The sequence below is a fragment of the Electrophorus electricus genome, chromosome 7 (assembly GCF_041902795.1).
Source record: "Electrophorus electricus isolate QZ-2024a chromosome 7, ASM4190279v1, whole genome shotgun sequence".
Classification (NCBI taxonomy): domain Eukaryota; kingdom Metazoa; phylum Chordata; class Actinopteri; order Gymnotiformes; family Gymnotidae; genus Electrophorus; species Electrophorus electricus.
Genome location: NC_137503.1, coordinates 13,626,956 through 13,640,441, shown reverse-complemented (window position 1 = coordinate 13,640,441; position 13,486 = coordinate 13,626,956). Strand labels below are relative to the sequence as shown.

At 38.7% G+C, this 13,486-nt stretch overlaps 1 protein-coding gene across 1 annotated transcript; it reads left to right on the top strand.

Annotated features, from left to right (window-relative positions):
* Window positions 1-316: 316 nt before the first annotated feature.
* On the top strand, window positions 317-11,392 carry mybphb (myosin binding protein Hb). Its single transcript, XM_027000750.3, has 12 exons — window positions 317-592; window positions 2,380-2,514; window positions 3,476-3,643; window positions 6,058-6,146; window positions 6,266-6,461; window positions 7,021-7,160; window positions 8,135-8,294; window positions 8,444-8,580; window positions 9,260-9,446; window positions 10,123-10,177; window positions 10,897-10,938; window positions 11,070-11,392. Exons 1-10 carry the CDS (start codon window positions 382-384, stop codon window positions 10,152-10,154), a joined length of 1,455 nt encoding a protein of 484 aa, XP_026856551.2. The 5' UTR covers window positions 317-381; the 3' UTR covers window positions 10,155-10,177; window positions 10,897-10,938; window positions 11,070-11,392.
* Window positions 11,393-13,486: the final 2,094 nt, after the last annotated feature.

The following is a 13,486-nucleotide window of genomic DNA, read 5'->3' as shown; positions in this document are numbered from 1 at the left end:
CATGTTTAAGATGGTAAGCAAATGGATACTTTAAAAACTATGGAATTAAAAAATAACTGATCTGAGGTTGCTTTTTTTGTCACAATTCTATTCTAAAATCTATTAGCGTTTTAAGTTTGTTTCTTAAATATTACTTCATAAATTCCTATAAATCTTTGAGTGTCATCACTTGAATTTGCTGTTGTCTTTGTCTTATCACTGTATTGACTCTCATGGTAGACAATCCTAATGCCAGGAGAGCTCTGTGTGGTCCCCCAGCTGTTACATTTAAGGAGAGGGTGGAGTTCACCAACACTACACTTGCTATAAAACTGCAGTAGCCCCCTTTCTAGATGCAGTCACAGGTGTTACTTACGAGAGGGATCATTTTTGCGGACAGCCATGCCGGCAAAATCAGCCCCCATCAAGAAATCGGTCAAAGTGGCCAAGAAGGAGGAAAAAGCACCAGCACCGGAACCTGCACCAGAACCGACACCGGAGGCGCCCCCTGCAGAAGCCGCGCCAGTGGAACCAGCGACCGCCGAGGCAGCCCCTCCTGCTGAAGCCCCACCAGCAGAAGCACCCAAGGCACCAACACCCCCTCCTCAAGCAGGTACTGTTTGGTATTACTTCCCAAAACATCCCTTGCCTCTGAAACTCCCTCAGCCACGATGATAACTTTCATTTTAAAATAGAGAAGCAAGTCTTTTATCATCAGGTAAACCACTACTAACTACTGAGAACCTACCCACAAGCTGTTTGTTACTTTGTAACTGTGCAACACGGTTGCGCAGCACTAAGAGCCTTTTGCTGACGCTCCAGAGCACCATCATGAATCCACATCTGTTTGCACGCTTTTTAAAAATTGCTGTGATTGCCTTGTTGGCATCCCTTTGATTAATAGGGTGTCTCTTCGTTATTTTTATTACGGTTTAAGTAGTAGTAACAGGAGATCTCGAAATTCCATCTGTCATTCCAAAGCATTGACTCCCGAGCAACAGTTTGAATAAAGTAGTTCAGACATGCCTACTCTATTCTTCTCTGACCACGTTAAGCCATAATTTCTAACAGTTTCGGCAACGTCAGCATCTCCGGTTGCTTCTGTGTCGGGTGAAGTTACCGCTGAAGTGAAGTGCCTGCGAAATCTAAGGATAACCCAATCCCTGAATAGATGCAGAAGCTAAAGTTAATTCATATGATGAAAATATCCATCTCCCACAGTATAGCAGTTCATAGGTATTCTATAGCAATACCACAAACAACAATACTATAACAGGCCTACTACATGTGCCAAACTGTTTTAGCAATTTGTATTAAGATGACTTTATAGTACTTATATAACACTTGTTTACCGTTAACGTCTGTCTCTATCTATCTATCTATCTATCTATCTATCTATCTATCTATCTATCTATCTATCTATCTATCATTAATATTTTTATTAAAGGTATTTTTTTAATAAAATAGTTTTGTATTAAAGGTGTTCATTTTATACAGATTTTAACATTTCATTAAAGGTTGTGCATTAGCACTAACATTTGAATTACCATTTTTTCGCTTAGACGTATTCGCTTATGAACATCTAACATGCTGCCGCGGAACTCGCTGCCAGCGCTGCATGCGCCGCAGGAGCTTTTGCTGACGATACCAGCACCCAAGCTCTTCGCTTTCTCTGCCAAAAAGTCCTACTTAGTAAACAGACACTGTCTTGAACAAAGTACACCTAAAACCTTTGTACTTGCGACAATCCTGCCACTGAAATACATCTCTGTTTACCCGGGTAACGCTTTAAAGTTTAAACGTCAGCTACTGATGCCCCCGTCCAGTAAGGCCGTGCTACCCCCGAAGGAAATGCGCAAAATGCTGGTAAAACGTAGTTCTGTAATTTTTACGCTTTGAAATAAAGAAGTTACTGGAGAAGTGTCAAATGCCAGATTATTCCTAAAACTAGACCCATGTATGGAATTATCTGGTGTGCAGATAAATCTGAACCAAGGATCTGAGTTGCAGAACATAATTTGTGTAGTGAATTATTTAATGTGTACTGCCGCTCAACTGTACAATAGCAGTCATTTGAGATTACATGCTTACTGGGCTACACTGTGCTATAAGAGCTACAGCTAAAAGACAGCTCTGCTCCTATACCTGCTGCTTCTAATCGACCCCTGCCTATTTAACACCAGCTGCTGCCACTGAAGCTCCACCATCTGAGGAGGTCAAAGCTCCTACACCCCCTCCTCCGGCAGGTAAACCTCTACCCAAATGGAAAACTTGGACTTCTGTATTCTGTGGTCCTTCACCACCCATCTTCCTCAATATTTACTATTGTGATCTTTACGTGGAACTTGCATGGTGCTTGGAGGCCAAGTTTATCATACCAGATTGTGGTTGCTTCCCCAGAGCCCACCAGTGAGCCCCTGGAGCTGTCTGTTGAAGACGTCAATGACACGTCAGTCACTATCCAGTGGAGGCCACCTGCTACCATCAGTAGTGTGGGCTTGGATGGCTATATAGTGGAATGCTGCAAGGAAGGAAGTAAGTCTGATTCTCTGATTCTGTATCTGATTCTCTTTCATTCTGTGCCTGAGAACCTTCCATACAGTGAGACATCTTAAGAGTGTTATATGAAGCCAGTCAGTATATTGTATTCTTCAAATAGGTGATCAAGCCCAATGGTCTGTGTCATTCTGGAACTAATTTACAAATTTTAAGGTTATGTTTTGGATGTAATTGATCTTAAAGTATTTTAAATTGATCGCTATTAATTTTTAGGATTTTGAGAGCATTAAAGATAAAAGATACCTATTAAAGTACTACCATGACGTACTGCCCTGCTCCCTATGTTAAACACAAAATTTTTAATTACAGTTTGATTGGCTGGTCAGTTCTCTTGGTTGCACCTGTTCCCAAACTGTCACCAACAGATTTATACTAACACCTATCATGTTTCTATGTAAGGAAAGAAACAGTAAGACTGTCTCAAGGAACCCTGCTTGCACAGACAGGGTCATGCTACTGCTAGAACTGAGTCATTTTCCAGATCGACCATAGTGAAGCAAGGGTGTTTCCCCAATTCAGTGTTTCCCAAAGGTCCAGGACTCCATGAAATGTTTCACTTGAGAGATGCCAATGTTGATGCACAATAAAGCTTAGTCAAGATATGAATAGAGAAATGTTTTTCAGCCACATGGGATCAAACATGATGGTAAAACACCAGTACAGTACTGTATATTTCAGCATTAGGGCATTATGGGAACTATTAGTAAAGTATGTTCATGATGCATGTTATTAGACACCTGTACTTGTCAGGACTCAGTCTTCCAAAGTAAAAGCCTTTCAGGGTACTGAATGAATAACATTTTCCTCAATCGGTTTTGCACCATAATATCTTTGGTCACAGTATAAGGTCAGAAACCTGTTCACAAACAGGTCTACATGTTTTCTTGCACATTAATGAATCTTTTTATATTTTGTTTCCTCCCTATGTTTCTTATAGCTGGTGACTGGAAAGCTATTAATGAGGAGCTCACTGTGTCCTGCCGTTATGTCATTAAGAACCAGACCATTGGTGATCGTCTCAACATCAGAGTGGTGGCTGTGAATGCCGGCGGCCGTAGCCCACCCAGTACTTTGCCCGATGCTGTGTTGGTCAGAGAGGTTGTTGGTAAGTTCTTGGTTCCTGGCCAGTAAGTGGCACTTCCTTGCGATGTATAGTGACAAAGCCATATCTAAGTCACAAGGTGTAAGCATTGGGTGTGTTCTTGAAGGTTGCATATGTGTTTTGAAATACTCATTCAGCTGTGGCCTGGGAATTCTCTAGCATAGAAATAGCCTTTCCAAAAATCGCTGGGCATCTACAGTGCAGCTGAGGTGTCCAATAGCTGTGGCCTTGCCTGCCTTCCATTAGCATGCAGAAGTGCGTAGGTGTCCGTGTCCCATTTCCCAGATTGTTGTGATTGTTGTGGAGGGGAAGTTTTTCAATGCCCTGAGAGTTGGCTGGTTGTGGAAGGGTGAATCTGTCTGATGATGTCTGGCATCAGCTTACTGATGGAGGCTGACCTACACACTTGTATGCTTCAACCAGTGCTGTTGGTCAGCTATGACAAGAACACCATGGACAAACAATAGGAAGAGCCAGCATTGCCTGTCGTTGTTGATCTATATGGAATCAGAATACCAGAGAGGCATGCTTTAGAATGTATTTGTTGTTAATGCTTTTCTCAAGTACAGATCTTTTACTCTAATGTGGTATCAGTCATGGAAATTATAAAGTTGAATAAGCTTGCCTTAACAGACAGTTAGATACAAGTGAGGTTTGCCTGTTTTGAGACCATACTTTGAATCTGTATATTGTAATTTGAGTTTCCCATTGTACATTAAATCAACTCTCATTATAGGTTGGAATTTACTTTTTTGGCTGATAAACTAAAAACTGGATTTTGAACCATTTTTAAAAAGTTTAAGTTCACTTAAACTCACAATTAAAGGGTAAGACGCCACAATTTTAAAGCCTGTCAACTTTGGTTAAAATTATTCATACATAACAAAATCATATTACTTGGATTTCATTGAACCAAACAGTTTTTCCCTGAAGGGGACTGTCTGTGGAGGGGGAACACTGTTGTTCATGCCTGTAGAGTAGGTTATGTGCACACGTGATCTAAAGAAAGAAATCATATATGTAGGATGGAAAGTCGAGCTGGATTAAAATGTAATAGGAGTCCATGTTGTGCAATTTAGGCAGGGGGGAACCCAGCCTGCATTTGAGTTCAAGGTCCCAACTGTCTGGGGTACTTTTCCAGTACTGATAGCACAGTACAAATAGGCATCATATGAATTTGCGCCTCAAATAGGTTTGGAAATCCAGATCACAAATCCTTGGAAACTTGCAGTGAAGTGTCTTCCATTAACAAGGGTTGCATGTAAAGGGTTTGACATGGCTTTTGAAACCCTGAACAGAGAGCAGTGGGGATCAATGTCAAGCTCCTTCCCACAAGAGCGATGGTGACAAGTGTGAATGGCTCATGATGGGGGATGGGAGACATTCCATGTGTTCTCACACAGCATGTGGAGCCAAGCGGCATCTAAGGTTAACTGTAATCTCTTTGTACTTGCCAGAAATCCAGTACTCAACTTGTAACATTCCAAGGCTTCTGAAAGGCAAGGTGAATAATGTTTACCTAAAGTAAGAGTTTACAGCAAGATGTTCAGAGGTCTGATGTTTAATAAGCTATAATTCTGTGTAATATTTGATAATTAAGTCTTAAGACCCCCAGTCTCATTACAGATCAAATGCATACTCCAGCCCTAAACAAGCTCTATTTTTTCAGAAAAATAAATTAGTAATATCTTTCATGCAAATCTTTGGGCAAAAGTGAAATAGGCAAGCTACAACAGAAATGGCATTTAAAGATTGCAAGGCCTTTCAAAAATAAAATCAGTAGCATTTTATTTGCTTATTCTAGTAGTAATTGTTGAAGTGGACTGTTGTTAATGATATAGTGAAATTAGGAGTTTTACTATAACACCCATTCCTCCATATGTCTGCTTCTGAAGTTCAGCATTTTGGTTGGTGAGAGTTTAGAGGAAAAGCTCCTTTAGGACCACAGTGTAATGCAAGCTCTCCATCATGTTATGACAGGGTGAGATGTGATAAGGCTGACCTATTTCCAGTTGTGAAAAGATGAACAGCCCAACACTCAGCATTTCAGATTTACACTGCAGTTTTAAATCATGAAGGCAATGTTTTAAATACATTTGTTTGAGATCTATCTGTACCTACCTGTTGGACCATCTTCATTTAATTAAGTAATCTTTGGAGTGAAAGTTCCATGCTGGTGTTTAAGAAGGCTCACAAAAGTAGTTTTATTGTTTCTAAAACTGCATCTGAAACTTAGAACTCAGCAATGTAACTTTCATTCTACAGATTACAGATTTAATGGAAATCGTCCAACACTTGCGCATACAGAAGCCTGAAATGCAGTTAAAGCATTCCTTTCATGATTTAATTTCTTTGTGCAAGTGTTGTTTAAAACAGTAAAGTCAGATTAATTTATTCTTCCTTGTTGTCCCCTATAGATCGCCCCAAGATTCGACTGCCACGTTTCCTGAGGCAGCGTTATGTCAGGAAAGTTGGAGAGAAGGTCAACCTTGTTATCCCCTTCAGTGTATGTGATCTTCAATCTCCATAAACAAAAGTAGACCTTTATTCATTACTGTTATAATTAATTATGATGGAGATATAAAACCACATTGTTATTCAGCTTGTCTGTGTCCATCTTTACAGGGCAAACCTCAGCCTGTGGTCACCTGGACAAAAGACGGGCAGCCAGTCGATACCAAGAGAGTGAATGTTCGTAGCACTGACAAGGACAGCATCTTCTTTATCCGTGGGGCAGAGAGAGCTGACTCTGGTGTCTACGAGATGTGCGTTAAAGTGGACAGCTTTGAGGACAAAGTCCAGATAACTCTGCAGATTATTGGTGAGCAGCATAATTTAAGGCTTATCATTGTGGGCAGAGATTTTAAAACACCAAATTATCACTTGTGCCAATTTATTTTAAACAATGAGAAAAGCGTTTAGTAACATATTGCCTTCCTCATATAGAAAGAGCACTGAAATCAAGAACCAAGAACAAAAAACATCCATTTGAAAGCTATAGCTGAATGGCTTATATTAAAAAAAAGATGTATTTAGCTATGTTAGCATGCATTTGTCATTAAAAAAATGAATAAGTATTTTAATTGGGTAAAATACCTTTTAAATCTTTTAAACCTTTTAAATGAATTCTTTAACCTTTACCCAGTATGTTCATATTCCCAATCCTTTTGATAAATCAGTAAAATTAAATTTATTGTACATTATCTTATTAAACATTTACAGCAAAAAGGACCTGTAAAATGTTTATAAAATCAGTGTTATAATGGCTTTACAAATCCTTGATTGTGGCTTTAAAAAATGATTTTAGAGTTCGGTAATCTATAGTTTTGTTCAACATCAGATGTGTACATTTCAACATTACTGTTTACATTAAATCACAGAATTGCCTGGTCCGCCAGCCAGTGTAAAGATTGTGGACTGCTGGGGTTTCAATGTTGCTCTGGAATGGACTGAGCCAAGAGATAATGGGAATACAACTATCACAGGATACACAGTCCAGAAAGCTGAGAAAAAGACCGGGGTGAGAGCTCCTTATTTTATTCACTCCATTTGTTAGGTTGGTTTGTCAAACATCCAGAATTATTATTTCTTCTATCTTCACGTCCCTGCATTAAAACAGCATATATATGGATTTTAGTTGCTTACAAAAGGATTTCCACAACATCCAAATCCTCAAACCTTCAAACTGTATCTCAGGTTTGTAGCCTACAACCAAAATTGTAGATACATGAGCACACTTCTTCTGTTCCTCCATTGTTCCATAGACTTCAATTACTGTACTGCAGTTCAAGATGTAAATGTAATGCGGCATTTTCCATCGTTTTACAATTTAACTTTTGTGGCCCACTTATAATGTAAGTGGAATATCCATAACTTCTTCCACATATATGCTATCAAAGTACAAAATACAGTACATATCTTTTGTGTCTCAATGTTACTGACATTTTCCTTTAAGCTTCTTCTGAGCTTCCAATTTTCACCTTAGAGTGTACAAACATACGTAAACATAGATCAGTCATATTAGATCTATATCAAACTAGATACCTGACTTTGACTTTGAGGAATATGACAAATGACCTCTATATGACCTTGGCCATTTTGGTCATCACCTATATACATGTTCATCTATCTATTTATTTATTTGTTTGTTTGTCTATTTATTTATTATATAAATTAAAATTTTTGATTTGTTTATCATAGTTTGTCAGTTTTCATAGATTCACAATTAAACAGTTTCAGCCTATCTGGACATAAAAACAACAGCCAAAAATGGAGACTCTCCACCCCCATCTTAAAAGGCAGCATCCCATGGACTGATTAAAACATTTGAAGAACACGGTTAGGCAAACATAAAGTTAGGAATTTAATCTAGTTACATCCAGATTTGGTTGTAACCTTGTTACCATTATCAAAGGAACCTTTGCTGCCTATTAAAATACATGATTACCTAAAAATAATGTTTACTCTTGCAGCTTTGATGTTCCTCTTTAACAGGACTGGTTCACAGTGTTGGAGCACTATCACAGGCTGAATGCCACTGTCTCAGATCTCATCATGGGAAACACCTACAGCTTCAGGGTCTTTACTGAGAACAAGTGTGGTATCAGCCCAGAGGCCACTGTTACCAAGGCTTCTGCAACCATCCAAAAGACAGGTAAGTCAAAATAAATACAAATAAACCAATGTAAATATGTCAATTACTGTTTTTAAAACAGTCAGTGGGATATGCTACCTCTTTAAGGAGAAGTATAGAGAGGTGGATATTTTCATGGAAAATACCTGACTATAATGTTTGTCTCTCAGGCATTGTTTATAAGCCACCAGAGTACAAGGAACATGACTTCAGTGAGGCACCCAAGTTTACCACCTCCATGCCAGACCGCTGCACCACTGTGGGTTACTCCACAAAGCTGTTGTGCTCTGTCAGAGGTTTCCCCAAGGTATGATCTCTCACTTTTATTGCTTTGGTGCAAACTAAATTGCCTCTAGGAGTTAACTAGTCAAGTCCTTGTTCAATCAAGCCATATTGGCAAATCTTTAGCTAGAATAAAAGTAGTCAAAATGTAGTCAATTAAGTGGTAAGAAATACTTCTTAAATGCTTATTATGTATCCTGTGCATATCTTATTTTGAGCCAGGTCTGTTTTCCAAAATTGCAGCTTTCTTCCATGGTCAACACCAACAGCAGAGCACCAAGCCTCCGTTTTATGACTGGGGCTAAATTTTCAGTTGTCTCTGGAATCTGTCAGTAAGCTTAGCCTCATCGGCAGAACAAGCCCTTGGGATAGATGATAAATAGAATAAATACCTACTAGGGAGGATGAGATGAATGGTATTCCTGTCTGCTGTGATCCAGTGAGCCCTGACAGTGATCCTAACATAGAAGCCTTTTCACAATGTGGATATGCATAGCAGGGATCTTTCAACTATGTGAGAAATGTTTCTCACTCTAATTCATCCATCTACAAAGCAGGAAAAGATCCTTCAAGTCCTCAACTAATACTCAGTTATATGGTATTGTGTTTTAAAATGTCATCATAAATAGGTTTGCTTTTATATTTGAAGAGCACAGAGCATGCTACTTACATTTAATTTCATCTTGCTTTCATTTCCTCTGCAGCCCAGGATCCAGTGGATGAAGAACCAAATGATCATTGGTGATGACCCCAAGTACAGGCAGATCAATAACCAAGGCATATGCTCTTTGGAGATCCGCAAGCCAGGCAACTTTGATGGTGGCGTGTATTCCTGCAGGGCCATCAATGAGCTTGGAGAGGCTATTGTCACCTGCAAGCTGGAGGTCAAGCGTAAGTTGATCCAGTGACAGTAATCTCAGCAGGTGCTGAGAAACAATAAATAACAGTAGAGCATATACTGTTTGGTTTCACGTGGGGGTTTTGTATAGGTTCAGAAGTGTCTGACAGTGTTCTGGGCAAATTACACCAGAGGGGAAGAGCACTTGTTTCTAAGTCAGAAAAAATAGGAATAAGCTTGGGTAGCTTTTGTACTTTTCCCAGACATGAGTCACAAAGTGCTTTACAAAGACACTTAACAACATAAAAATACAAATACAGAAACAGCAGAATACATTAAGTTTAGACCTGGTGCAATATGTTTACTCAAATGCCTGTTTAAAAATATATGTCTTTAGCTGCTCTTTAGCATATTTAAAGTGCTTCCTAATCTAAGGCTAGTGATGTTATCACTCTGCAGGCACTTAGCTGGGCATGTTTCCTGAATCACACGGATTAATAGTCATTAACATGTCCACTTTTACAAGTCATCTAATAGCTCTGAAAACCATAGTCCATGCTGATGTTTTCGTGACAGCACCACCTTGTAAATGTTAAAATCCTGATTTGTATGCTAACCTCTGTCTTAATGAATTATTCCTGACATGCTTTCATGGGATATGACTTGGAAGTCAGTTTGAATAAAGCGATGTGCATAGCTTAATGTGGACTGTTGTTACTTATCCCACAGAGCCAGTGACTTCTGACGCTGATAAGAAATAAGGTGTAGAGCCACCTTTGTGCAGGTCAGTGTTTATTGCATTGCTCCAAACTAGCTTTAATTGATTTTCTTGCATATTTGATATTTCAAAATAACTAATTATTTGCTAGACATTGTTTATTTTCTAATCTCTTTGTCATTGAAAATGTATAATTAAATAAATCTATTTCAAAGTTTCTTTCACCGTAAGCCTTGTTTTAGTATCAGAGGAATAATATTGGTTTTGTCGTGAAAGGGCGGGGCTGTTCCAAATGAGCAATTTCAAGCCCTAAGTACTTTACATCTATTTGGGGTCGTGACAAGACATCTCGTCATCCACCCAATGCACTGACCTTATATGGTGGCTACTAAACTTGGAGAGCACAGCCCTTGGTACTGGAAACGGGTCTGAGTGGCAGTGTCCTGTAAATCAGATCTGGTGTGGCTCCATATGTGTACAACAGGGCAGCAAATCGTATTTCCCTGACTCAGCACCGGGCTCCCCATTAGGCCTGAGAGAGCTCATAGTTGTGTACTGCCAGCTCATACGCTGATAACACCTGCATGCGCTGCATAGCAATTTCAGTAAATTATGTAGTTCCTCAGAAGTTGAGTTTGGTAGTGGAACTTGAAGTGGAGTTATTTTATGCCTGTAAATACAAATGAAAAAACCAAGCCAAAGTGTGTGCTGCTTCAGCTGTTGTAAATATTGCCAAAGGCCACTGACACCTGTTTCTTGTTCTTCCCTGTCTACATGTGTTCCAGTCCCAAATTAGGAGCAGCAGGATGAGAAAGTCCTTTTGAAAGGTGAGGAGATATTGCCTTGAGGTTATTCTATCTATGCTAAAGGTCCACAAGAAAATATCAGGCAACACAAATATTACATTTGCCTTCCCCCTACCCCCCACTTCTAATCCCATCCCCTCCTACTGTTTTAGGATATTGAAGACACTGGTTGCAACGCAAAAAAAAGACATGAACTGTACATATGAAGGAAAAAAAAGAGACACTTATCACCTTTTTCGTATGTAACACTTTGACTCACATTTACAGAATTATGTAGGTATATACATCATTGACTGCCTGTGGATGAGACATCTATTTATCTATGTTTCTATTTGTGTATCTGTGTCCCCATACCTGTCACTGTCTTGTATTGCAAAGCTGATCATGTTTCCACCAGTTTCTATGGGATCATCTGCAAAAGGGAAAACTTGTTAAGAGTTTTCAGTGTTTGTTGAAAATAAATTCATGCCTTCGATTTGTTCTTGTTGCCTTTTTTATTAGTTGAACAGGTGTTATTTACAGATATCAAGTATAAAAGTTCTGATCTAGATCTGGTCCTGTGGTTCTTTAAATGTGGTGTATGTGTGTGAAACAGAATAATAGAAATAGAAGAACAGAAAATGGAGCTAATTTGTGCTCGGTGGATTCATACCATGACACAACTAATGTAAATGCAGCTTAAAACTGCAGTTGGATCAATGGAGGTGGTCACACACACACACACACACACAAACAAACACAATAGACACCCACCAGCTGAGCAGGGGAATGGAACACAGAGTAAAATTTGTGGCCCACAATTTGTAGGAATGCCACTTATTCAACTTTCTCCATTGGATATTTAATGCAATTCCAAGTGGTACTATTTGTGATGTGTGTTATCAGAACTTCCTAGAGAGTCTTGCATAGTGATAAATATTATTCTAATACCAGTATATGTCATGTACCACACCTCTATCTAGCAGCACTACATTACACTCAGATATTTATGAGTGTGTTAACAAGCACTTTCACACTAAGAACAAATATCACTATCACTCATGGTATAACCTGGTTTGCCAAGATTACAATGTGCCACAGTATCATTTTGGTCCAGCCAGCTGGGTATTTGCCATGTAGGCATTTCATATGGAGCATGTGGCACTATTATTACATCATTAAATCAATTCTTAAGTCTGAAATTACTGGTTCACAGTTTTCTTTTCATATTCCTAAATCAAATTTAACAGGAAAACCAGCCAAAGGTCTGGCTCAAGGCACCTAAGATCATACACACTAACTGGGGCCATAGCTCTCTCTGCTGCTTACAACTGGCATAACAAGTAATTAGAACATTCAGGAGACATTCTTGCTCTTCGTTCTGCATATTTTTGCTTTCACTGTGTGTTCTTGTCACTATTTTATCTATGGCCTTTGTGATTTTGCTCATACAGCTAGTTTTGAGTTACTTCCATATGTAGTCAAGAGCTACTGCCTGTATCTATGGTCAAATTACTAGTATTTTTTTTTACTCTGTGTATGAGCATACTTGAAATGCGCTCAAGCAATATACAAACAGTGACATGGTATTTACAGGTACTGAAACATGTTGCTACTCTCTACTGTGGAGAAAAGGAACTACAAAGGAACACCAAGTTGATCTTTGGCACTACCAACAGAGCAGAAAGCATGCCATCTTTTCCAATTTTCCATTTTTATATATATGTAAACATTTTATGGCCTACCATTACAGACTAGGTAAAATACTCTTACCCTGACATGCAAAACTGGTTTCCAAAATATATAATATACCATAATGCCCCGGCCAGCGTTTCTCTGCTATTGCATTTGTTACGTAGCCCGTTGTTGTTTGCAGCAATTAGGACATTGTTGAATGATGAATTAGGGCTGATCAAGTTTTATGTGGCTTTCCATTCACTGCTATTGTGGCAAGCCAGCTGATCAAACATATGATGTTCAGTACCACTCCCACTCAAACAGTTATGCAGGATTTAACAACAAACCAACTTAACAGGTGAATTTGAGAAACAGAAAATTTACATTTACTTAAACAAAACAGTTTAGATGAAATCCATTGTTTGCCATAATGGTATGGTTTATTCTTCTTTTTATTTTTTGAAGTATTTGTTTTTTTTTAAAAAAAAAGAAAAAAAAAAGAAAGGAGAGACTGAAAATAGCATTGATAAGAGGTCTAAGGAACTGCCAATAGTTATGGATGAGTAGTAAAGTTATAATGTGCTGCCGTAAATCTGGTCCCAATCGTGCATTTGAATTAAGGCAGAACTCAGCAAGACCTTGACATCTTCAGCCCTCTGAAAGATTTTTCTCAAGTATATAGTAAATCTTTTGATGGGTATATTACTTTTGGATCTTATTGACATCCAGCTGTGAAGATATAGCATTGGTTTCAAAGCATGGACAATGAAATGACTGCTATGCATTAAACAATACCAAAGGCTAGTGTTAAATAGAGAACAGATTGTAAATTGTGATAAATAATGATACATACATGCTCAATACCTAGATTTTATAATCACATGTATGTCTGTTACATCTTTGGGGGTATCTA